The sequence below is a fragment of the Phocoena phocoena genome, chromosome 8, assembly GCF_963924675.1.
Source record: "Phocoena phocoena chromosome 8, mPhoPho1.1, whole genome shotgun sequence".
Classification (NCBI taxonomy): domain Eukaryota; kingdom Metazoa; phylum Chordata; class Mammalia; order Artiodactyla; family Phocoenidae; genus Phocoena; species Phocoena phocoena.
In genome coordinates, this window is record NC_089226.1 from 34213335 (window position 1) to 34239302 (window position 25968).

The 25968-nt window shown below is 35.9% G+C and overlaps 1 protein-coding gene across 1 annotated transcript in view; it reads right to left on the bottom strand.

Annotated features, from left to right (window-relative positions):
• The window catches only part of CNTN5 (contactin 5), a 1437259-nt gene that overhangs the window by 146053 nt on the left and 1265238 nt on the right, over positions 1 to 25968 (bottom strand). The window contains exon 16 of the mRNA XM_065881340.1: positions 10697 to 10817. Within this exon, the coding sequence (XP_065737412.1) occupies positions 10697 to 10817 (121 nt within the window). The remainder of the gene's footprint in view (positions 1 to 10696; positions 10818 to 25968) is intronic.

Sequence of the window (25968 nt, forward strand, 5' to 3'; positions counted from 1 at the left end):
ACACCTTAGTTTTAAAAAATACAAAAGAGAGACATGTATTTGAAAGATGTTTACCAAGAACAAGTGACTTTTTTTTTCTTAGCATTAACAGACATCATCTGGTGTTCAGTTTTTTCCCTACTCTTTCACTTCACTTGCTCTAACTCATTACAGAGCTAATTGCCTTTGTAATTCCAAATTAAGGAGTAGTGAAATGGAGCCATTACCTTGCCAGGTGTTTGGGAGGACAAAATCCAATATGCAGTAAAAGTTTCTTACAATCGATGTTAGTCCTCTGTTCAATCTGCATGGATTTTGTGTTGATTAATGAAGAATCATTCAGAGTCCAGGCTACATGTTGTATTGTGTTACATAAAATCAAGAAAATAGTTAAGAATTGAGTGTTGATATAGGTGGAAATAAAACAAGATTTTGGGATAGAAACTAAAGTGAACTCACCAATTTTCTATTGCCTTCCTTGGAGATGTGACCAGTCATTGGGTTGATATTTGGCAGAACTTTTGCTTGGAACTTGGGTTCCACATTTGGGTTATCAAAAAAGGGCCATGCAGGACAGGAGTAAAGATGCAGATGTAGAGAACTGACTTGAGGACACAGGGAGGGGGAAGGGTAATCTGGGACGAAGTGAGAGAGTGGCATGGACATATATACACTACCAAATGTAAAATAGATAGCTAGTGGGAAGCAGCTGCATAGCACAGGGAGATCAGCTTCGTGCTTTGTGACCACCTAGAAGGGTAGGATAGGGAGGATGGGAGGGAGACGCAAGAGGGAGGAGATATGGGGATATACGTATATGTATAAATGATTTTCTCTGTTATAAAGCAAAAACTAACACACCATTGTAAAGAAATTATACTCAAATAAAGATGTTAAAAAAAAAGGGCCAAGTAGTATGTATATACCCTACAGAACTATGTATTCAGGGCTTCACATGAAAGCAAATTACTACCCAATACTCTTAAGACATACTAAAACAATATAGGTAACAGTCACAGAAAACAATATATTCAGGAAAATAAAAAGGTCAGGTTTTAGAAAGGACTGGTGGTGGGTTTAGGCTGTGTCTATATGAAGTATATAAAAAGTAAGTAAGATGATATTTCCAAACAAGCAAATGAACAGACAGATAAAATGTACTTCCAATATTTTACCTAAGCAATATTGGTGACTTTAAGGACACATTTTTGAAAATCAAAAACCATTTTTTAAAATTTTGTGTTGTTTTGTTTTCATGACTCTTGGCACAATTCACCCATAAGTAGATGAGAAACAGTGAATATCAAAGCTTTGAAAGAATAGCAGCAGCAATTGTATGGAAAGCTAGTTACTTTTTAAAGCAACTGGTAGTTTTTTCCTTCCCTCATAATTGGAGCAATTGGAAGAAAGTTTAAAATAAGAGAATGAAGACAGATCATGCAGAAAGAGGTCTATTATTTATTGATGCTTAATATTCCTGAAGGTATTTTTTTCCAGAAGTGATTTTTTTCTATCAAAACCTAGAGTGTTTGAATAAGAAGCCCCACAAGATGTCCTGAGATAATAGTTATTAGAGTTTTGATATTTTATATGATTGGCAAGACATAGGGGTCAGAAGAAGTTCATACTTGTCAGTAGGGTTAGAGGTCATTTAGGCCAAGGTATAAGATAGGGGTGATCAATGATGCTGAGTCTTCTGGTCATGTGGTCCAAGATTAGGTACTTTAGAGGATTAGAGAATGTGAGGCCTATCTTTAGAGGCAGATGAGAATGAAAATGTACTGTGTTCCCAAGCTGATATAGAGTAACTTCTGTTCTCTTTTTGGCTTAGCAAATAATTACATGTCCTTTAATCCTGCCCATATATCACATCCTTGATAAAAATTCTGTGACTTCTAGGCAGAGCTTCTTACTTCATTCCCTTATTTCTCACAGGACTCTTTTCTTTTTGTCTTTCTCTCTTTCCTTATTTCTTTCTCCTTCCTTCCTTCCTTCCTTTCTTCCTTCCCTCCTTCTTCCTTTCCAACCTTCTTTCTTCTTTTCCTCCCTTCTTTCCTCTCTTCCCTGCCCTGCCCTTCCCCTTCACCTCTTCCCAACTTCCTTCTACAAATATTTATTAATACTTTTCAAGATCTATAATGTGTCAGGAACTAAGTATGACCAGGGAATACAGTGATTAATAACACTGAAACAATTTGGCAATTGTTGGTGGAAGGCAGTGTAGTAATTTAAAATGCTTGCTTTGAAGTCAGTCTCCCTGGACTCTGCTCACTATTCTTCCACTTATTAAGGTGAAATTTGACAAGTCCCAAACCTCTCTGATCCTTAGTTTTCTTATCTGCATATTGGAACTAAAAATAGTATCCCTCTTATATTGTTTTTATAGGACATGCTAAATGTACTGAGTGAAATAATTCATAGAGAGCTTTTAGCACAGTTCCTGGTATATAGGAAAAAGTTAACAAATGTTAGCTGTTTTTATTATTATTAATGGAGCTTATGATCAGAAAGCAAAATGTGCTGTTTATATATCTGTAATAGTACTCCTTGTATTATACTGTAAGGTGTTCCTTCATGTTGGAGACATCAGTTGCTCATGGTTAACTGGTTCTTAACACAGTGCCTGCCACATAATATGTGCTCTATAAATGTTTGATGAATAAGTATTGAATGAATAAGTGAAGGGTGAGCAAGTGTTAAAGTTAAGCAACCTGCTCAAAGTCACACAACTAGTAAGGCCTTGTGTGGATGTGAAACAATCTGTCTGACTTCAAAGCCCATGCTTTCCTTAAGATACTACACCACATTTCATGTATTATCACTTGCCTCTCTCCACCTACTGTGATTTGGTTATTACACCCATCATTCCATTGAATTTGCCCTTGCCAAAGTCATCAATGTATTTTAAATTGCTCAAACCAATGGTATCTATTTGTTCTCTATTTACTTGCATTTGACACTCTTGCCTATTTTCTCCTTCCTGAAATTCCCTTTTCTTGTCCCTAAGACTTGGTTTCTTTGACTTTCCTCTTAGTTGCTCTGTATCTGTCAGCTACTTCCCAATCTTCCTTGTAGCTTCCTCCTTGTCTTCAACAGAAGTGTTTCTGAAGCTTCTATCCTGAGCTTCTTCCTCTTCACATGCTGTCTCTGCAATTTTCATTTTCATCTGATCATGCTCAAATCTACATCTCAACTCATGCATTTTCTCTCTTGAGCTCCATAGCCACAAATCTATTTGCTTACTGGGTATTACTCTCTGGAGAGCCTTATTTTAAGTGCTCTTGTTTACCCCCAATTCACTTATTTACTTATCTTCCAGATTACATGAAAAGCATGATCATTCTTCATTAGGATGGCCACATAATATATCAACTAAACCAGGACAGTTTTGAGAGAAGGGACTTCATTAATAATTACGCTGGCACTCCAAGTATAACTTGGAACTGTCTTGGTCTAACCAGAATGTGACTTCCCTCCCAGTGACCACTCAGTTAAGCATAACCACTGGCATTCATTCTTGCCTCCTGTTTCTCATTTTCCATAGCCAGTGAGCTGCAAAGATCTGTAGCTTCTGTCTCCCTCCTATCTTTTGAACATGTGCTTTCCTTTCCATCTCAATTACCATTGCCTTTTTTCATACGCTTCTTGTTTCTTGTCAGAATTTTTGCTGTGATCTCCCATTTCGTCTCACGCTCATCTAAAACATCTTCTACATTTGTCAGAATGATCCTCTTAAAGTGCATATCAAATCATGTGCCTTTCCTGCTTTGGCCCTTTGATGGATATCCATAACCTGTGGCATAAAAGTTATGTTCTTTCCCAGGGCATCAGAGGGCACTTATACCCAATCCTATCTCACCACTTCTCCCTCTTGCACACTAGAACTGTCCTGACATATAGTAGGTACTAACTAAACAATGAATGAAATCAGCATTTAAGACATAACTCCACACACCAAGAACTTATTTCAACAAGTTTACATAAATGTGATGTAATACTAAATGTCATTTTTATATTAGGATGGATATGTAAGAAAAACAGGTTATGTCTGTTGAACAAAATACATAGTGAAATGTACATACGATTTGTGATGCAAAAATATATATGATGTAAAATCCAGTTGATTAGATTTTTCTTAAAATGGAAAAGTGAAATCAGTGTACTTGTTTCAAAATAGCAAAATGCTCCCCAGAAAGTCTAAGTCAATTGATGGAAATATCAGTATCTAAAAGAGAACTTGGCTTCCAGTAGGCACTCAATATTCATTGAGTGGTTAAATACAAGAAATGTAGTCTCCATCAATTGGTTGTCTGTATGCAATGACAATTCATTTGTGCATTTTATATATAACTGTTTCAATCATTTAGTCATTTGAGTCAAGTCACTTAAGTCAACTACCACTTCAGTGAACCAAACTAAATGTGCTGCAGAAAATCCAAATGACGACGAAAAATGTTACTTTTTAGTCAGTTAGTAAAGAGTTCCACAGATTAGAAAACAACCATATGAAAAATACAAGAGAGAAGAAACTAAACTGCTATTCAGTGTCTAAAAAAAATGTTACACGTGTCAATCAAACTAGTTAATGTAGAAAATGTCTAAGCTAGAAAAGCAAGAGACTGGTATAAGTTATTTAAAAAGTCTTACCCAATACTAGTGATAGTAGTGAACTAAAATTTCCACAGTGATGTAGGATATTCCAATAAGACACTGCATGAAGGAGATTAGATTTTCTTCTAGGCAAGGACATTTTATAACTCTATTTTAAAGATTTTTTAAATATTGGAAAAGCAAATATATTAACTGAATAATTTCAATTCTGCTCTAAAACATAAATGATTGCAGATTTGTTTACTATTAATATTAATTACATTAAAATTACACTGAAGACATTTGTTATTGTCCTTTTGAGTCTCAAATACCAGCATATCATCAAACCCAGCTTTGATTTTTGTGATTTATGGCTCTTTTTCTTTTTCACTGGAGACTCTTTTGAGTCCAAGACATTACTCTACCAAAGGCTTGTGCAATCTCCAAGACTGTCATTTCTTATTAGATCAATGGTGGAAAGGAAAAACTGTGCAAACTCTATCTTCTAAAAGATAATTGTGCTAAACACATGCATTTTAAAGCTTGAAATTTTCAGAAGTGATCAGATGCTAAAGATAGACATTTATATCAATGGTTCATAAGGGTAGTGCTTTGAGAGATGTAAAGATAGAGCACATTAATACTGCTCAATTCTCAAATCTAAATGTATTAGGAATATGTTCAAGATTTTCACTGAACTTGAGTTTCCCTTTGTATGTGGAAAAGTGATAGTATGTACTTGTATCTTTCCAAGGGCAAAAGGCAGAAAATTCTCAAATTTTCCTCTTTCACTGGTGAGAATCACTGGAAATTATAGCTTGGAGAAAATTTGAAGAGTATTTAATCAAAGGTTCCAAATTGGTTTCCATTCGATGGTAACTGGTTTCTTTTGTTTTTTTTTTTCAACTATTTGAAAAATAAAACAAAACAAAACAGATAACAGTTCACAACTAGCTAAAATGTAAAGTCTCTTTTGCTCTTGGCTGGAGTTAAATCACCTACTTTGTTAACAGTGGCTACCTCATGATAAAAAATTTTGGTGAAAATTAAAATAGGAATATGAATTAATGATTACTTCAACACGATAAACAAAATCTTTCAAAACGTGACTCTCGAGGCAGAATAATAAAAAATGATCTTTTGTGTAAAAAGCTGACGAAGCCTCTGAGGAGTCTTTAATATGTTAATCTTATAGATGAGAAAGCAGAGTAAGACAACTTTGTTATAACTGATCTTCCTCTTTGCTAAAGTCCTTTTTTTCCTGTAGATTTATACATAATTTAATAGCTCTGCCAGGCTGGCTTCATGGGTGTGTTACTTGTGTAGTCACATAAGGTCCTTTCCTTAGAAGGTCTCTATACTTGGATTAATGTTCTGCTGTCACTGCCTTGAAATTCTTATCAAGCTTTGAATGGAGGACTCTGCATTTTCATTTGGCACTGGGCCCAACAATTTATGAAGCCAGTGCTATAGCTATGCCTGTGTCTTTATTTCATTATTTCCCCTAAAGGATGTAGGATATCCAGAGAGCTTTCTTCCTTGGTGTTTCTCACCCCATTCCCAAAGATGCCTCTCATACTAGTGGACAAGTGGACATAGAGCCACACAGAGGGCTGAGACCTTGGCATCTTCATCTTTCTATTCCAACTGCCTGGCTCAAGGCTTGATACAGAGCAGGTGCTGGATGAATGGGTGAGTGAATAAATGAATAGCAAAGTATCAACAAATACCTGTTGACTTATTTAATTGACAGAACAGTCAAACTTTTAATAGTTTCAGGTTTGTGGGGCTTCCCTGGTGGTGCAGTGGTTAAGAATCCGCCTGCCAATGCAGGGGACACGGGTTCGAGCCCAGGTCCAGGAATATCCCACATGCTGAGGAGCAAGTAAGCCCTCGTGTCACAACTACCGAGCCTGCTCTCTAGAGCCCATGCTCCACAACAAAAGAAGCCACCATGATGAGAAGCCAGCGCACAGCAAAGAAGAGTAGCCCCTGCTCTCCACAACTAGACAAAGCCTGCAAGCAGCAACAAAGACCTAGTGCAGCCAAAAATAAAATAAATAAAAAGTAAATAAATTTATAAAAAAATAATTTCAGGTTTGCAATAAAAAGTGACTAGGTGGATCAGGAGAGACTAAAGGTAAATTATTCAAAGAAAAAATTTATTGGAAAGAATAAATAGAATTGAACTGATGAAAAGTTTAAAGCAAGTAAGACTGAAATACAGTTTGAACTCCAGGTTAAATCAGAAGTGATGGGTGGAAGGAGGTATGAATAGGTAAAAGCAGTTAGATTTTTCTCAACAAGGTATGTCCTGATGTGGATTCTTTCTTCTCAAATTCAGTTTAATACACATCAGATTCATCTTGTAAACTGTAATTCAAGAAATAAAATTTGTTGTCCAAGCTTGGGGAAAGGAGGGTATATAGGTTGTGTGTTCAGAAGGAACCAAGAGATTATTGATTCTTCTTTGACTATTCCAAGAGTTTCTTGATCTCCAGTTTTGCATTAATAAACAGAGTAGTATGAATAAAAATTTGCATGAAGAAGTGGAGTTTTTATTGTTTCCTTTGCCTCTAGGCAGAATAGACAGAGCTCAGGCTCTGGTTCCCAATTAGATTAGCTAAACACATTTTATTCTTTAAATGATGATAGTTTCTTACCCTTATATTCTCTTTGGGAAACATATTTCTTACATTCAGTTTTGTAAAATAAAATAAAATAACAAAAAACTAACACTCCTTTCTCTGGAGTGTTTTATGTTGTGTTTGATCACCTACCTCTCATATTGCTTGGGAGTATCAGTTCTTTACAAATTATGTATCCCCCCCCAGTGAGGTTATCTCTTAATGGTCTATCTCCTTTACCTTGGATAATATAATACAGATTTATTCATCTTTAAAGAGTTCCCTATAACATTGTCTAGACTTACTTTCTTTCTTTTTGCTATATCACACTTGAATAAGTGACTTAAATTGTGAACAGATGTCCAGGTGTGGCTTTAATTTCTTTTTATATTCCAGCAAAATAACTTATTTTAACATATTCATTACTTCTATTATGGTTCTACAAATTATGCATGGTGATGTTATGAGGCTGATTCACTGAATACTAAATATGTTGGAGCAAGCAATTTTATGCTTCAGATGATTATTTATGGGAAAATTCAATTTTTGGAGGATGATAATAATGGTGGGATAGATGTGAATAATAGCACTGGCATTCACAAGCAAAATAAAGCAAAAGTGGAAACAAGCAAAATAAAGCAAAAGTGGAAACAAGCATTTGGGGTAAAGATAGCTTTAAAGCAGTGAGTGGGAAGAAAAGCAGGAAACATCACTAGTTAGGGACTCTCAGATTCTAAACAGGCAATGATGAGGTCTTAAGACAACACACCTGAGCTCCAATTTAGTGTGCTTATGGGTCCAGGTGAAGAATTGTAGGATTTTGTGAGATGCCCAAAAGAATTTCATAGACTATCTCTAATGGGAAAGGAGATGATCTCCTAGACTGATCTAGGAGAATATAGATTTTTAGTCCCCTAAATTTCCACTGAAATAGAATTACAGAGTTACAAAAACATATTCCTTGCCACCGAAGAATGTTCCTCATTCTCAAGATTGAGCAAAGTGAACTGCTGAGGCAATCCAATGAAGGTACCCTATAAGAAGTATGGTGAAATTGTCTTTACTGCTCCCATTTTTATGACACACTTGAGTAAGTGTGCTTTAAGGATTCTGCTGCTGGAATTGTAGCCATCATTAGTAAAACTTCATCTAGAACTCTCAGCTTTGGTCCTGTGGCCTGTACTATTAGAATGCCCCAGGTTTACAAACCAACGAATGGAGGAGTGGGAGAAAGAAGAATGCAGGGTAAAACTATTTTGAATTTCATTTCACAAGCCAACCTTAGAAACAGCAATATTCAAACATCCAGGTTCCTTAAATTATCAGGAACCATTAACTTACAAAAAATAATTGTAAAAATAAAAAGAAGAACCAGAACCTTTAGTTCAGTTTTTAAATCTGCCTAAAACCAACCAGGCAGAAGAGGCAAGCTATTTTTATTAATTTTAGAAAAATAATACAAATATATAATAGAAAATTGGTGACGAAGCAACTCACTTCAAAGGAAAGCTTGAGCTGCATGTTACATGAATATTCAGACAATAGCAACCTGTTTGAAATTGCCATTGAGTATAATTCCAAATTTCTGCATTTTATCATCTCCTAGGCATAAATCCAAAGGCTAAAAGAGCAGAACACAAAAAAGCCAAGCCTGAATTATGTTCTAAACCTTGGTGAATTTAATTTTATTTACAAAGCAGAATGTTACTTTGCCACTTAAATATGCCCCTCATGGTCCTGTAAAAATACCTGGTTTCTTGTTATCAACCTCTAAATTGTGTTATTCATTTAGAAAGCTCCAGTTTTAGGAGCATCATTCTAAATTACTAGACAAGTGCTACACAATAAATACACATAATCTAAAACAAACTGTAGTGAGAGAAGAAAGCAATTTTCTATAAATTTGACTGCAGCGTCGGGTTTGCTGTTCCATAAGCCTTATAACTTTTAAAGGCATAAAGGAAAATTTTTAGCTAAATGAAATATCATGAGAGGATGAGCACTTTAAAATCTTGATGTTTTATAATAGAGTAATACAGGTACACATTCTTGTTATAAATTTGGAGAAGAGTTCAAATAACCTTCTGAACAGAACCATCATGTACAAAGAAATGAACAAGCTGTCACTCACTCAGATATACACTTGTTTCAAAACAACATTTTACTTGAACCAGTGGTGGATGTACTACCCAAAATCAATAAACCTTGGATGACACATACAACTAAAACAAAGAGATGATGAAGCTTGCATAGACCTTATATTTCCTGCTCAAGATTTTTATAATATTAACAAATTCTTAAAAAATTATGATTGGAAAACATTCCAAGTGGATAAGACAAGTTAATCTAAGATATAAGTTTTTGCTATAGATTGTGAAATTTTTCTTTGCAGAGGTCATGCAAGGGGTCTTAGCATGCAGTATTCACACCAGTCAAAATGTGATTGTTTAAGATTGAAAAGGGAGACGTGAGATTCTGGTAATGTTCTAGTTCTCTTAAATGGTAATTTCATGGTGTAATGGTGTAAAGTAATTTCATCACTTTGTGATGATTTTCTTTGAGTTGTATACCTGTACACCTATGATTTTAAAATTTTTCTGCAGGTATATTGTTGCTCCATAAAAATGCTAAAAGGAAAGAAAGAAAGAAGGAAAAAAGAAAAGGGAAAGAGAGCAGAAAGAAAGGAAGAAGAGAAATAAAGAAAGGAAGTAAGGAAGGAAGGGAGAAGGAAAGAAGAAAGAAAGAAAGAAAGAAAGAAAGAAAGAAAGAAAGAAAGAAAGAAAGAAAGAAAGAAAGAAAGAAAGAAAGAAAGAAAAAGAAAAAAAGGGAAAATATTACATGCTAAGAGCTGCATTTCCCATACTGGGGAATAATGTGCTAAAAGAAATTAGTGCTGTAGTCATTTACTTAATTCAAATAAGATGTAGCTTTATAGGGTTGCAGAATCTGGCAGCCTGGTTCATGGTTGGAAACCACTTAACCGTCATTTCTGCACAGAAAGATTGTGTTGACATTTCCAGACTTTTAAAAAATCCCTGTTAACAGTCGCAAATGCTACCATATTAGGCACAGAGTTTTCCTGTTTCAGGAAGTAGAATTTAGAAGTTCATGGAGGATAAAAAGTGCCTGGGGGTTCCACTAGCTTTGCATTTGAAAAACACATACATAGAAAAAAAATGTTGTCTCTGTAGTGTCAAAGTGTCTTTGTGACTCAACTGTTGAAAATTTCTGTTTGGCATTAAGTTGGGTAAACACCTAGTAACCACTTAGTACTAAAGGTGCCTTGGACCTGAAGTTGGCTCTGTAGGTTTTGTCTGTTTCTAAGGAGCAAGTTTCCATGTAATCTTTTCAAAGGCAAAAGGTTAAGCAAAAATGACATATATTGTAAAATCGAAAGTAAAAGGCACTGTACTGATGTGCTCAAAGTCCATGCATTTAAATTCCTTTGTATGATAATTTATGGTGATCATGTCTTCAGACTGCACTATTAGCATACTCACCCCTAACAAGAAGTTCTGCCTCATCTGACACACTGTCTGCTGTGGTCTGTACCCTGCAGCCATATCTCCCAGCATGCATCAGAAGGATGTTCCTGATCATTAAATCTGCAGAGGATGCTTGCTGAAAGAGGGATGAAGTGCCAGTTTAAAATGTTGCAAATCTGCCTAGTTCAAGGTGGCTTAAGGGGAACTTTGCATATTCAGTCAAAGGGCCCATTTTTGCTCTTACAATTTATACGACAACAATTCAGAAATCAAACATGCCCTAATTTAAGGAACACATGGAAGCTATGCTTTCAACAATTGCTAATAATGGGTTCGAACATTTAACATTGAATATAATAAGTTAGCAGCTACAATATTTAAAAAAAATATTTAAATATGCACAAACAAATTCATATCTTTAAAAGTACAGGAAAAATAATCAGTGAGCAAAAATTGTTGCTTTGCTATTCAGAGACAGGATAATTTTTGTGACAAGAAAGCAGTATTGAAAGGAATAACAACACGTGGAAATTAATTATGAGGCAACAGTAGTCAAAATATTATCTTGTGTGGCTTTATTGAATGGCTGCTTTCATAAGTACACTGTGGGCAACAGAATGAAGTAGTGCTTAGATGCAAGAGTGCTGGTCCCAAAGCCATGTGTTTTCACTTCACAGAGATTTATTCCTTCCATAACCACCACCATCAGGAGTAGGGTCAGCCTGAATCTCTCTTAATCAATGCAATTACAGAGCACAAAGGCACCTCAAAACATTTGATCCTTGTTGGAAGCACGATGATTAGAACACAGTTGAAGAACAACTGCAGTTAGGGAGATCAATAAGTATCAGGGAGATTATCTTTTAGATGTATCAGTTCATGGGATCAGTGCTGATCCTACACTTTAGTATGACTGGTACAACCTTTCATTACTTAATCTTGTCTTTCATTTACTTTAATGGGAAAGATAGATTTCCATTTTCATGAATGTGTAAAGAGCTGATATTTACAACACATGAGGTATTCTTTTCAGAGAATGACATAGTGAAACTCCAATATGCTCTTCAGTTTCCATGTTGCAATCAAAAACAATTCACTGGAATGAGTATACGCATGCAGCATGAAATGAAATCTTCAAAGAACTCAACACTCCTCTCCAACGGTAGTTGGGCACGTGAAAGAATGCTTAATGCAAGCTATGGAGAAGCACCCCAGATTGGAGAAGCACCCCAGATTAGAGATCTTTAATTTGTTGATGGAATGGGTGAATTATCTTAAAAAATGATGTATTTGTCCTTATAGGGCAGTGGCCTGATGAGTATTTAAGACTTTAGTTGTTCACCTTTATTTTGAAATAAACTAATGGACTATATAAAAATCATGAAAATGAGAGGAATTTCTGGAAATCTGTTGGATTCTTTTTTTTTTTTCTTAGCATTTTCTTAGCATTCGTTAAAGGGTGAGAAGTCATTGGAAATTTCTACCTCTCAAATGATGTGTGTTTCTTTAAATGAATCAATTAACTGTATACTATGTTTTAGCCATTTCTTTCTGGTATTTCATTTCTGGGTTGTTTGTTATTTTTCCTTCCCATTAGTCTTATGATAGGAACTTCTAAGGGTGTTGACGTTTTCTCTCATGAAATAATTGTTAAGATATCGTCTAGTTCAGTCATTTACAAGGGAATGCTTCTTGATGAGAATGCATTACAATGTTATAACAATAATTTCAAGGAATGTGATATTTGTCCAATGAATATCCTCCACTGCTAATTTCCTTAGATAAAATTGTTACTCAAATTTCATTTTCTCATCTGTACTAGACTAAGTGATCACTTCTTTCAAACCTGAAAAGGAAATTAACCTTAAAAAAAACCTTTGATTTCACTTTGGGAAACAAAAGCAAACTGTAAACATCGTAAGCCATGGCTCAGTTTCAAATCTACGTAATATAATACTGTCTAAATGAGCTTAAATATATTTACCAATTTATATAGTATGGATCCATCTTAGATGTGAAGATCTCCTTTTACCCATGGATTTCTAAGATGCTCTCCTAGTAGGGTACTCTGTTAAATTAATCAAGAATCAATGTGCACACCATGGGCCTAGAATAGGGCCTATGTTTAATGAAAAAGCCAAGGAGATGCCCAGAAAATCAGAGAGGACTTTACTATTTCCAGAAGTAACACTTCTGAAAGACTGTAGTCTTAGTTACTGGAGTTTTTTGTTTGTTTTGTTGTTTTTTTTACTTGCTTGTTTTCCAGTTTTATAAACTGATTGGTGGTAGTTTAACAACAGAAAAAGTAATGATTATAAGTCACTTTTCAGGCTCACGTTTTTGACAAAATTATCTCATAAAATCACATTCTCGTGATTAAATAATTGATTGCCTTTTTTTCCAGATCTTTTTCTTCCCAAATAATTGACTTCTTTTCTTCCTGGACAAAAGTCTTAAAACTTTTGTCCTTTTCGTTGAATTGTAGTGAAAGAAAACTTAATGGGATTAAGAAGAGACTTCATTGAAAATCACATGAAGGTCCAAGGGATTCAGAAGGGTAAAACATAGATTATCTTTTCTATGTTGTCCTTTCCTTGGTTCCTGCAATTAACAGCATGCAATGCTCTAGAAACTGGCTGAAGCTCCATCACCATCATCAGGAATAAAAGCCTACAGTCTATTGTATATCTATTAATGACAAGACTATTGGAGGAGTTGAAATTGTCTCATTTGGGGCCCATTCCTCCTCTTTTGGATTATATCTGCATTATATTTTTACAATTCTAAACAGGGAAGATTAAAAGTAAAATGAATGAATTGTGAACACTAAACCTAAATTACCCTTTCAGGAGATTTACTCATCTTTCTAGAGAAGTAATGAGAAGAATTCATGTAGGAGCCCATTACACTTAATCTCAGCCCACAGTGTGCAGTTCCTGAGAGAGAACTTCCACAATTTAGTGCAGTTTTAATGAAATGGTTACTTACAGCAGATGTTTGCTTTCTTAAGCGTAAACCTCATTTTCACTTTTTCTCTCTTGGGAGTTACTCTCTCTTTTCTTGTTTTCTTTGACACTTGTTTGACACTGCCTTTTCTTTGCTGCTTTCTTTGGCTTTATGAATAAATTGTGTTATGTGTTGCTTCAAAAGAACTTTCCCACAACCAGTGCTTAACACAACACTCCAAGTGTTGTGCATCTAGAATACTGCATGCCACATAGTGGGAGCTCAATAACTATCTGTTGAATGGATGAATAAATGAAGGCTCTTTAATAAAGAGGCTGTCTGTTCACTCTCTGTGGAAGTGGCAACACTGCTAAGTCATTTACATTTCTTGGTCACATACGCTCATTAGAGCAGTTGCTAGATTACTGTAACTTTTATTTATGACTCAGAAATAATAGAGGAAATGTCATCCTTCCACTCAAGTCCAGTTCTTTATTGGCTTTCACTTGGACTAAGGGTCCTGCTCATCCAACATAAGACTGCCAGTTAAGACTTCCTAAAAATGGAAGCATATTTAACTTTGCTGTTCAAAGTGCCTGTTAACTTTTGCTGCCTTGAGGATAAAGTCCAATTTCCTTGTTTCAGCAGAGGTCTACTCAGAGCATGATTCCACCTCCTATGCTGAATTCTGTGCTTCTATGACATTAACCTCACATTTCTTCCTACACCGGAATTCTTCCCATAATTCTGCCTGTTCTGTTACAGATGCTCATTCTCCCTTCTTTGCCTGGAAAGATACTTTTAGACACAGCTCAAATGCCTCCTCCTTGGTTAAGCCTTTCTTCATTAGTTCTGCCACTGTTTAGTTTTGCTTCATTAGCACTCTGCTCATGTCTCTGAACTAGCACTTGACATTCTTGGAAGTCACGCCTAAGGGCATTCCCAGAGCTGAGCTGGGCACTAGGGCAGCCGATTGTCGTTGGGTGAGCTAATGAATGCATGGATGGCTTCCTCCCTTCCTTCTTCATGCCTGACAGTACCTCCTCCCCTCCCTCTTTTTTCTCTTAAAGAAATAAGGAAGGGAAATAGGAAAGACTATGGAGGAAGAGAGCAGAAAAGAGTGCTGAAAGAGTATATACAGGTTTTGGTATGACACAGAATTGTGTGAACCCCTGCTCTGCCACTTATTAAATTTTGAACTTGGGAAAATTATTCTATTGCTCAGAGATTCTCTCACAGCTTCAATGTGACAATGCAAGTAAAGCCCATGGCAGTGTGTCTGGCACATAGTAAATGTTTGATAAATGTTATCTGTTAAAGGGCACTATAATTGCATTCTTAGCCGAGAGGAATATTTCCTTAATTGGTATTCACTCCTTCAACAAACTGGATATCAATGTTTTCCATAGCTATAGTAAGTTTTCTGGTAAGTGCCTAGCTTTATTTTAGATGTGTGTTATCCCCCCTCTCATGGAATACTACTGCACTCAGAATAAGAAGACCTGAATTCTAGACTTAGTTCAGTACCTTCCTAGTCCTGAGACTCTGGGCAAGGCACTTTACTGGAATAATAATAGCTACTCTGTCTCTCTCCTGAGTATTGAGGGAAAATGAATGAAACAATGTTCATACATGAACTCTTAGGAAATGCTTCAGAAAGGTAAAGTACTTGTAAAGCATTTTTTCAGCAGGATTAGCAGAATGCTGTACACATAGTAAACACTCTGAGAAGGTTTGGGGAATTAATTGTCTAAACAACAAGATAACTTGACTGTTCTCATAAAAAGTGAATTCATGTTGAATGGCTTACTCAGAAACCTTCTAGGTATAGCAGTTTTTGTGTCCTTATTTAGGGTTTACATAACTTTCTCAATGGGCTCACATAGGGCACTTCCAGCATCCCCAGTCCCCACCGAAGAGACACATAAACCCTTCCTCTCTATAAAGCAAAGTAGTACAGCATGTAAATTCTATGAGATGTAATTTAAAAAAATACCTTCTAACATAAAAAAAAACTGGGTATTAGCTATGAGACATGGATTATTAGATATGATTAATGTTATTGACATAAAATCTTGGATAGCTAAAATAATTTCCTGCTAATAATATTTCTTTTTCCCAGAAAATAATTTGCTTAAAATAGCCTAACATGATAAGAAAATAATACACATATACATTATTCTTCCTTTTACACTTGTATTTTTCTTAGACCTTTATATAATGGGATTTATATTCATGATGACCTGGGTTTTAATATATTTTTTAAGAAAGTTGCTGTTATTAACTCACATGCTTAAATAATTGGATATATTATCTGAAATAGAAATTTTAGTTTCTTCCAGTGACAAAAATACTAGACAAAATGCTATTTGACAGACATTTATGTCTATTATGATGAAATATTAAATGCATCCAACAATGCATTGAAGATTAAAAGTAGGTAAAAATGGCTCCACCATGCCATTACTGGGACCTTGGTATTTACTTCAAGCACGTATTCTAAGCATGTATTGTTAAATACTAAGACAAATGCAGAAAGAGTTTTTCTTAGGGACATAGATTAAAGAGGAAAAACTAGTTGATGACTCATTGATGAACTCAGGATGGCTAGGTATCCAAACTGGATCATTTAGTATTATAAACACAAAGTCACAAATTTATGGGATCAGTCCGCTACCTTGGTTAAAATGAAGATTAGGAATTATGAAGCAACTCAAAGCAAGAAATCACAATTAAATTTTAGTACAATGAATTACATTTTATAGATGATGATATTGAATATATGAAGAATATTGAGTGGATGAAAAAATCCTGTGTATATCACACTAGTGTTCCTCTTTTCCCAAGTTGGCATACAGGATTAGAGGGTGTGATATTTAACTTGTCAGTGGATACCAGGCTTATGTGGCATGTTTGTACCCTGATTCTTGAGAGATGTCTCTTAACTGGTCATATGTACATTGACTCTCTTTTCCCTAGTGGCAAGGTAAATGGGTATTCCTTTATCTAAGATTAACATAAAAGGCCAAGACAAAAGGACTACATTATAGATGGAATATTTGTGTCCCCTCAGATTCATATACAGTAAGTCCCCTATGTACAAATGAGTTCCATTTCGAGAGTACATTCGTTAGTCCGATTTCCTCGTAAGTTCAACAAAGTTAGCCTAAGTACCCAACTAACACAACTGGCCATGTAGTACTGTACTGTAATAGGTTTATAATACTTTTCACAAAAATAATACATAAAAAACAAACACAAAAAATAATGAAAATATATATATATTTTTTCACGGTACATGGGCCTTTCACTGTTGTGGCCTCTCCCATTGTGGAGCACAGGCTCTGGATGTGCAGGCTCAGCGGCCATGGCTCACGGGCCCAGCCGCTCCGTGGCATGTGGGATCTTCCTGGACTGGGGCACGAACCCATATCCCCTGCATCGGCAGGCGGACTCTCAACCACTGTGCCACCAGGGAAGCCCCAAAGAAAACATTTTTAATATTACAGTACTGTAGTACCTTGAAAAGCACAGTAGTACAGCACAACAGTGAGCATATAGTGGCTGATATAGAGTGAACAGGCAAGAAATAAAGATACTGTACTACTATACGCTATACCATACTGTACAGTAAAGTACACAAAAGCACAGCCACTTGTAGAGGATGCACACACATGACAATGTACTCCAGACACAAGAACTAGCTTATGTGATTGTACATGTGAACACATGTCCGTGTCTTTAAAAGTTCGCAACTTGAAGGTTCGTATGTAGGGGACTTACTCTATTGAAATTTAAACCCTAATGTGATAGTATACGAAGGTGGATGTTTGGGAAATAATTAGAGTATGAGCATGGGTGAAGCCCTCATGAATGGTATTAGTGCCTTTATAAAAGAGACCTCAGAGAGCTCTCTCACCCTTTCTGCTGTGTGAGGACACAGTGAAAAGATGACCATCTGTCAATCAGGAGGCTGGCTCTCACCAAACACCAAACCTGCCAGTGCCTTGAACTTGGACTTCTCAGCCTCCAAAACTATGAGAAATAAATTTCTGTTGTGTATAAGCCACTCAGACTATGGTGTTCTTCTACTGTAGCCTCAATGGAATAATATAGGCCCTAAGTATATATATTGTCATTTCTATATTAATCTAGTGCTTCTAAACTAAAAGAGGCATGAAATAAGGTCACACTATTTATCAGTCTTATGCTTCTTAAATTTATTCTTAACTACATCCTACCTGTTGCCAAATTTGTCTTAAATGATTACTGAGAATATTTGACTCATAGTTCTTTTATTGTTTATGCAATTATCACTAATCTTTCAGAAGATATTTATTTCTATGTGCTATGCTAAGCTTTGGATATACAGATATAGATTCTGCACTTAAGGAGTGCTTAGTCTAATCCAGGTTTGATGGGAAAAATACAGGATGAGAATGTGGAGTAGCTTCCCTTACATCTGTATCTAGGCTTAGAAGAAATGTAAAGGAGACAGATGGATATGTTATCTGATGGCACAATACTCAGACCAGGTCCAGAGAGAAATGTTTTCTCCTCCATGTGCTTCATATAGTTTTAGCAATCATTCTGTGAGAATTGACTTTTAAATTTAGGTTTTTAATAGTAGCTTTCAAACCATTTCTTTATATCCTCTATGTTATGCCCTCTTTTTGTCTCACCTTTACCCATATGACATGGCATTGCTAGGTTAATACTTTTTTAAAACTGATTTTATTTACAATCTCAAACATCTTCATTGGCTATCTTCACCTATTACCTACAGGATGGTTTAACTTCTTACTCAGCATTTGAGGCTGGACGCAACCAATCTTGTCTCTCACTTCTAGTGGAAAACATACTCTGCAACTTTCTTCAAGTTGTTCCCCCAATGAACTGCCAAAGTCTCTGAATTCTGTGTCACACGTTAAAGCCTTGTTCAAGTCTTATGTCTTTCAGAAAGGCTTAACTGACCATGAGGACTGGCTACATCATTTTTGGGTCTCAGTGCAAATTGAAAATATGAATCCCTGTGTCCAAAAATTATTCAGACTTTTAAAAGACTGACAGCCAAGCTTTACACCAAGTACAAGATCTGTCTCAGTGTTGGGCGCTGGGTGACCACACAGCAGACCCATGAAGTTGGTCCCACTGAACCCTCCAGTCCACACTGATCTCCTAGAACATGTATGTACATTCTAGGCAATGGTGCTCTTTGGAATAAATATCAAAGGAGAAATGCATCTCTTTATAAATTATAAAACACCTATCCTTTCCTATCTTAATGTCTTTACCTTCTCTTTTATTCTTCATTGACTTGCGATCTTTTTTCTCAATGCATTTTAGCATGAAAGAATAAGAATAATTAGATTATATCTTCTTAAGGTTTGTGTTAAAAAACAGTGATTAACTTTATGTTTTATACTGAATATTTGTTGTGAGCCTATCCAGGCATTAGCATATTTATGCATTATTCCATCCAAATATTCTTTTTACTTTTTTCTTACATCTCCAGTACAAGCACAAAGCTCACTGATACACCTCTGTCGGCTTCAATCTGTTTGGTATGTTGGTGGCAAACAAAGAGACAGCATCTTATGCTTCGAAGAATGGAGATGGGGACTCTGTCTAAACTTTATAGTCCTAGAGCTGGAAGGGACCATGGAGGGACTTTCATCCTCACTTTGAAGCTGGCAGTGTTTTAAGTGCCATGGCAGACCAGTTTTCTTTAAGAGAATTCTAGGCAAGAGTGGTACTTAAACTCACATCATTAATATTATGAGAAAATCATTCTTTTTTTTTTTACATCTTTATTGGAGTATAATTGCTTTACAATGGTGTGTTAGTTTCTGCTTTATAACAAAGTGTATCAATTATACATATACATATGTTCCCATATCTCTTCCCTCTTGCGTCTCCCTCCCTCCCACCCTCCCCATCCCACCTCTCTAGGTGGTCACAAAGCACTGAGCTGATCTCCCTGTGCTATGTGGCTGCTTCCCACTAGCTATCTATTTTATGTTTGGTAGTGTATATATGTCCATTCCACTCTCTCGCTTTGTCACAGCTTACCCTTCCCCCTCCCCATATCCTCAAGTCCATTCTCTAGTAGGTCTGTGTCTTTATCCCTGTCTTACTCCTAGATTCTTCATGACATTTCTTTTTCTTAAATTCCATATATATGTGTTAGCATACGGTAGTGTTTGTATGACAGATCAACTTTTTCATGGAATCTCTTCAGTAATAATATTTTATAATCTGAATAACACCTGGCTCATAGGTTGGCTCAATGAGGCAACACTGGTAGAGGTAAAAAGGTGTTAATAATCATGAGAGTAATCAATGTTTTTCCCTAAGAGTGAATTACACCATTGTCTAGGAATAGAATTATCTTACTGTCTTTCACTGTTTATGCTTTTTAAATTACCTCCATTGATGTTACATAAAGATGATATCACTAGTTAGAAAAAAATTTTGTTCCTCCATGCATTAGCTTGTGCTTTCTAAACAGCTAGTAATGGCCTGACCACCAGGAAAGCTCTAGAATAATAACATTTTACAATAGCTATACATTTATTTTATGAGAGCTCATAGCATATGCACAGTTAAAGTTGTCCATTCATTCACATAACAATCATTTGTTAGAGTGTCTAATTTGTCTAAACAGGAAACTGAAAACACTTGGCACCTTTGAAGTTATGCCCTTGTCGTTTGCTCATAGAAAATATGGATGAGTTTTGACCCAACCTATGGATTTCCTCAACGCAGTGTTTCAGTTGACTGGAGTTGGTACAAGAGATGAAATCTGTCATATCTGATCTGCACATGTTACAAGATAAGAGATAAATTGTGCCTTTGAGAAACTCACAATGCAATGTGGGAGGTAGACAGTTAGCTCTAATGCAATGTGATGTGTTAAAATAAATAATAGGACAAAAATATCATTGCAGAAAAAATTGATTTTAGTGTGCAAAGAAAAATAACAAATCATCTGGTTCAACCAATTCCTATAGCAGTTGAGAAGATCGGGGGCTAAAGAGTGTAGGTGATTTGTTCAAGGGCAGGTTAAGCATGGAGGCTGAAGTAGAGCCTTGGACACTCGACTCTTAGTCAAGTGTTCTTTCCACTCTACTATTGTGACTATGAAACCAATCCTTGTTCTACTTAAACTTGCAGGTAATTTGATTCACTTGTACAAGTTGAAGCACAGTTTGGCAAGCGTACCAAAATAAAATGGTCTCAGTATATGATAACAACCACAAAACTATTATTAGAAATTAACTCTCCAAATACACCATAAAATGATATGAGAGCTCATGTTTTTAAGACTGCTCTTTATCAGCCATATCCAAACATGAAATGTTGCATCTTCCCTTGAAATTCCAGAATCACTTTTCTGATAATACACACGACCCATTAGCTTCATTTACCTACGCCATCATTCAACTTTTCTGTGACTTTTAATCCAGCATTGAGAGAATTTTCTGTGTGTGACCCACAACTGATATGTTTTCTTTTAGCCATGTGTAGTTTGTAGTGACACAGCTTTAGCTGAAGAAGAATTGACCAAATTTGACTTCCTAACTTAAGTACATAATTTAGAGGGAGCAATATTTTACTGATATTTCAATGTGTCTGTTCTCTCTTTTCTAGTACTGTCTATTTTACATTTATCTTTGAAGTTAACACTATTTTGTACACCATCATATAACGGCTTCCAGGATGAATTGTGTTTTATTTTGCTACTGATTTTTACATTGTGGAATAGTCAGTGTCTACACACAAGTCTAGTCCCATCCTGGCTATGGGAAAGAGTGTTCAGACACCAGTCTGGAGGTTTTCTATTTCTTCCCTGAAATCACAGAGCCCAGGCAGGCAGAATATGGTAGCTCTCATCTCACCCATCAGTTAGGGCCAGTATTGATCTGATGTTGTTATAAAGTCTCAAAGTCTTAGGAATGTAGTAGACCACTCTGTGTTTCATTGATTTTGCATAGAACTATACGAATGGGTCCGGAATGAGGTCAGTTTTTGTGTGTGCCTCTATTTTACTTAGGACTCTTAGATGCCAGCAATTTATCATCCTGGGTCCCTGGAATTATGAGGGAAGGACAGAGGCTAATGCTGAGTCTAGAAGACTCATTTGGCTACACTGGCTGAAGGCTCAGCCACTGTGGAACAGATTCAAGCCATCCTCAGTGTTACTTACCTGATTTCATGAGCCACAAAATTGTAAGCAGAGCCAAATGGTTGTCATTTTCCAACACTAAGTTTTGGAGTGGCTTGTGGTACAACAGTAAATAATCATAAAATAATTAGGTACCTGGAAGTGGGGTGCTGACATAACTAAAGTCTAAACATGTGGCACAGGCTTCCCTGGTGGCGCAGTGGTTGAGAGTCCGCCTGCCGATGCAGGGGACGCAGGTTCGTGCCCCGGTCCGGGAAGATCCCACATGCCGCTGAGCGGCTGGGCCCGTGAGCCATGGCCGCTGAGCCTGCATGTCCGGAGCCTGTGCTCTGCAATGGGAGAGGCCACAACAGTGAGTGGCCTGTGTGCCACAAAAAAAAAAAAAAAAAAACACCTAAACATGTGGCACTGGCTTTGGGGTTCTAGTTCAGAGGCTTGGAAGGTCATGAGGACATTACTACTGAGAGCTGGAAGGATCTCAAGGAGACTATTGGTAAGGGCTTGAGGAACAGTGAGGAAACTTCCTGGAGAGTGGAGAAAAGGAGATGAGCTGAAAGAGAGAAGTGCTCATTTCTCAAGCAGAATATAGAAGAAATCTAAAGGAGCTGAGGCTCCAGTTGGAAAACAGAAAGACTCTTTAGCTTTAGTCGTGCCAAGTGGTAACAGACTACTAAGGTAAGAAATGGCCTTGGAAAACACCAAATCCAGGATGCTACCAAATAAAACATATTCCCAGGGTAAAGGTCCCAAGTTGTGGCTAAAAGATACTTTATTTGCACTGGAATATTACAGGCATTTTTCCAGAGGAACCAGACCCTCTGTCCAAGATAGGGAAGAATTCGAAGAAACTGTTAATGGGGGCTGAGAAAGCATTGAGAAGATCATAATTGGAGGATGCAGGAAAAGGTAATTGAGTTATGAATTGGCAGAAAAATTAGCAAAACCCTTGGCAGGCGAGGGTTATGTGGAAGATGAGCTCAGCATATGTCTCATAGGGGTCTCTTTATATATATGAAAGAATATGGTTTGCAATGGAAAGAGTGTGTTGACAGATGTTTTAAAAGAAAGAAAAATGACCATGAATGGTGGAGAAACTTTTATACCTAATTTTTTTGCAAAAATATAATGTTCCACATGGAATAAGTAATTTTATATAAGAATATCTAAAGATGTATTTTCCAGTTAAATATCTGACTGTTTCAAGTTTACCCTAAAAATTCAAGTTTTTTTCTCATTTTATTTGCAATATTAGTAAATATTTTAACAAGTATAATCTTCAAGAAGTAGATGTATTATTTCAACTATGGGCTTTATGACCAAATACTAAGTATTCTTTTGCCAAGCCTAACTTGATAGTTGCTAATGCTTAGGAACAAGTTTCTGAGTCAGAAAATATCCCACTGCAAAAGAAGGAAATTTGGGTCACAGCTTCCATTTAAGCACTGTCATTCACAGTCATGAAGATTCTCATCAACATCAAAAATACCTAGAATTTAGGGAATTCAAACACATCAATGTCAGAAAAGACTATTCAAACTACTGCTTAGATTTTGAGCTACAACAGCAATCTTCCAATGAAGATTCAATCAGAAGAAGAATAGTTCAGTTAAAAGGAAAGGTCAAACTGAATAAATGTGTCAATCAGAAGCCAGCTATGAAAAGTTCAAGGTCAAGGACTTTCACAGTCAAATTCAACTGACATTTTGAAAGTGATTGAGTCATTTTGATACAGAAAACTCATTTTTAATAAGTCTTTGTAATTTTATGAAAGAGAATTCACCAATTATTTAATGTATAAAAATCAGTTTACTCAGAGATTGAAAAATTGTCAGAGGCCATAGTCTATTACTTCCCCTCACTTTTCTGTAAATATATAATACTACTGATATTTCAAGGAAGAGTTACAAGACTCTTTCAAAACTGCACATCTTTGAATTGACTGCAACACCGATGATTATATATGTACATATATTTTGTTCTAAGATTTCATATTGCTAGGGCTTGAATGGTTCATTATATGTGAAATATTTTGTGTGTGCTGTTTATACAAATTAAGAGATGCTGTGTCTTACCCAGAAAAAGGACATTGTTCCATTCTATAAGATTATTATTGCTTTTAGAGAAAATCTTTATTTAACTTTAGAGAAACCATTTTATCATTTATCGAGATATTATATATACAAATATATTCTTAGCCATAGGAAGAATTCTGATTTGAGATTATTTTTTCCAGTTTGGAACCCCTTCTGAATTAAGAATTTTCAAATTCTAAGAACATCATGAGACTGAAATATCTTCCATAAATCAAGCAAGTATGCAATATTTAACAGAATAAAATGTGATTTGGGGGCTATCAGAGCCCCCTCCCAAAAAAATGTTTAGTGTTCACTAAAACTTTTAAAGATGATTTCACTGTTATCAGCTAGCATATCTGAAGAGTTTTTTGGGTTTTAATCTTTGAATATAGCTTTTAAAAATAATAGAACTTTAGAATTAGTTAGGAACATTAGGAGTCGTCTACTGTAACCTCTTCACTTTGATGATAAGGGCTCAGAAATGTGACATGAATCATCCAAGGTATTACAGCTAAGTAGGGACAAAGCTGGGCCCACACCAAAAACTCTTGACACAACCTCCACACCAGATCTAGTAATCTTTTACCATATAATGATGTCACTCAGTAGTGTACTTTGACATTATATCATTTATGAGAAAAACATCTGGCAGCATCTATTTAAATTAAAAATAGTTTTGTTCTTTTACCCTGCAATCTATTCCTGAGAATCTATCCCAAAGAAAGGAAATTATTAACACCCAAGAATGCAGATATTCAGAGTTGTTTTCTGTAGTATTGTTCATTAATCTCTCAAAACAGGAAACAGAGTTAGTATGTACTAACAGGGTAATGGCTAAATTGAGGAATTGTCATATACTTATTATGTATCCATTGAAAAGAATGAATTAGAGATATATCATGTGACATGGAAGAATTAAGATAATAATGAGATGCAGAAAAACATGTAAAGTATGTTTCAATCTTTAAAAAAATAATCACAAAAATATCCCTCCACATATGTAAATCTAACTAGGATTATAGTAGGACTGAGGATAATATAGAAGGACATATATAGAACATTAAAAAGATTAACTAAGTGTGATAAATGCTTTCATGGGAGGATAAAAGCAGGGGAAAGTCATCCTAATAAAAGCAGCATGCATGATATAATCTCACTTGTGTAACATGTGTAACTGTGTATGCTTGAAGAGATGCACGGAAAAATGATTACAAAAATTAATGGTGATTACCTTAAGGTAGTATGATTCCAAGGGATTTTTATTCTCTCCTTACTAGTTTTAGTATGTTTAAATGATCTATAATAAGCTTCTATTATTTATATAAGTAGAAAAAAACTCTACCTTCATTGTGGTGAAAAAATGAAAAACTGACTTTGATTTAGAGCTGAAAGATATTTTTACCATGGAGAAGCACCAAGCCAAGTGTTTATCATCAATTGTAGATATTATAAACAAATCAGCTTGTGTGGCTTAAACAATCCATGCCAGATAAGCAGATCTTCCCACACAAGTGAAGATTGCATTTCTATTTCTAACTACAGATAGTCATTCAGAACTCAGTCTCTTTATGATTATGCATCACTGACTTATGGTGCTCTCGAGGCATCTGTTAACAAAGAGTTTTAATATTTTATTATGCTGAATGTCAGACTGATTTAGCACTGCAGTTGTATGTTAGCAATCAATAGCTGCATTCTGTTTGTCATCACGTGATATGTTGTTCTTCATATATTCTTTTTTTTAACATCTTTATTGCAGTATAATTTCTTTACAATGGTGTGTTAGTTTCTGCCTTATAACAAAGTGAATCAGCTATACATATACATATATCCCCATATCTCCTCTCTCTTGCGTCTCCCTCCCACCCTCCCGATCCCACCCCTCTAGGGAATAGCACCGACCTGATCTCCCTGTGCTATGTGGCTGGTTCCCACTAGGTATCTATTTTACATTTGGTAGTGTATACATGTCCATGCCACTCTCTCACTTCGTTCCAGCTTACCCTTCCACATCCCCTTGTCCTCAAGTACATTCTCTATGTCTGCGTCTTTATTCCTGTCCTGCACCTAGGTTCTTC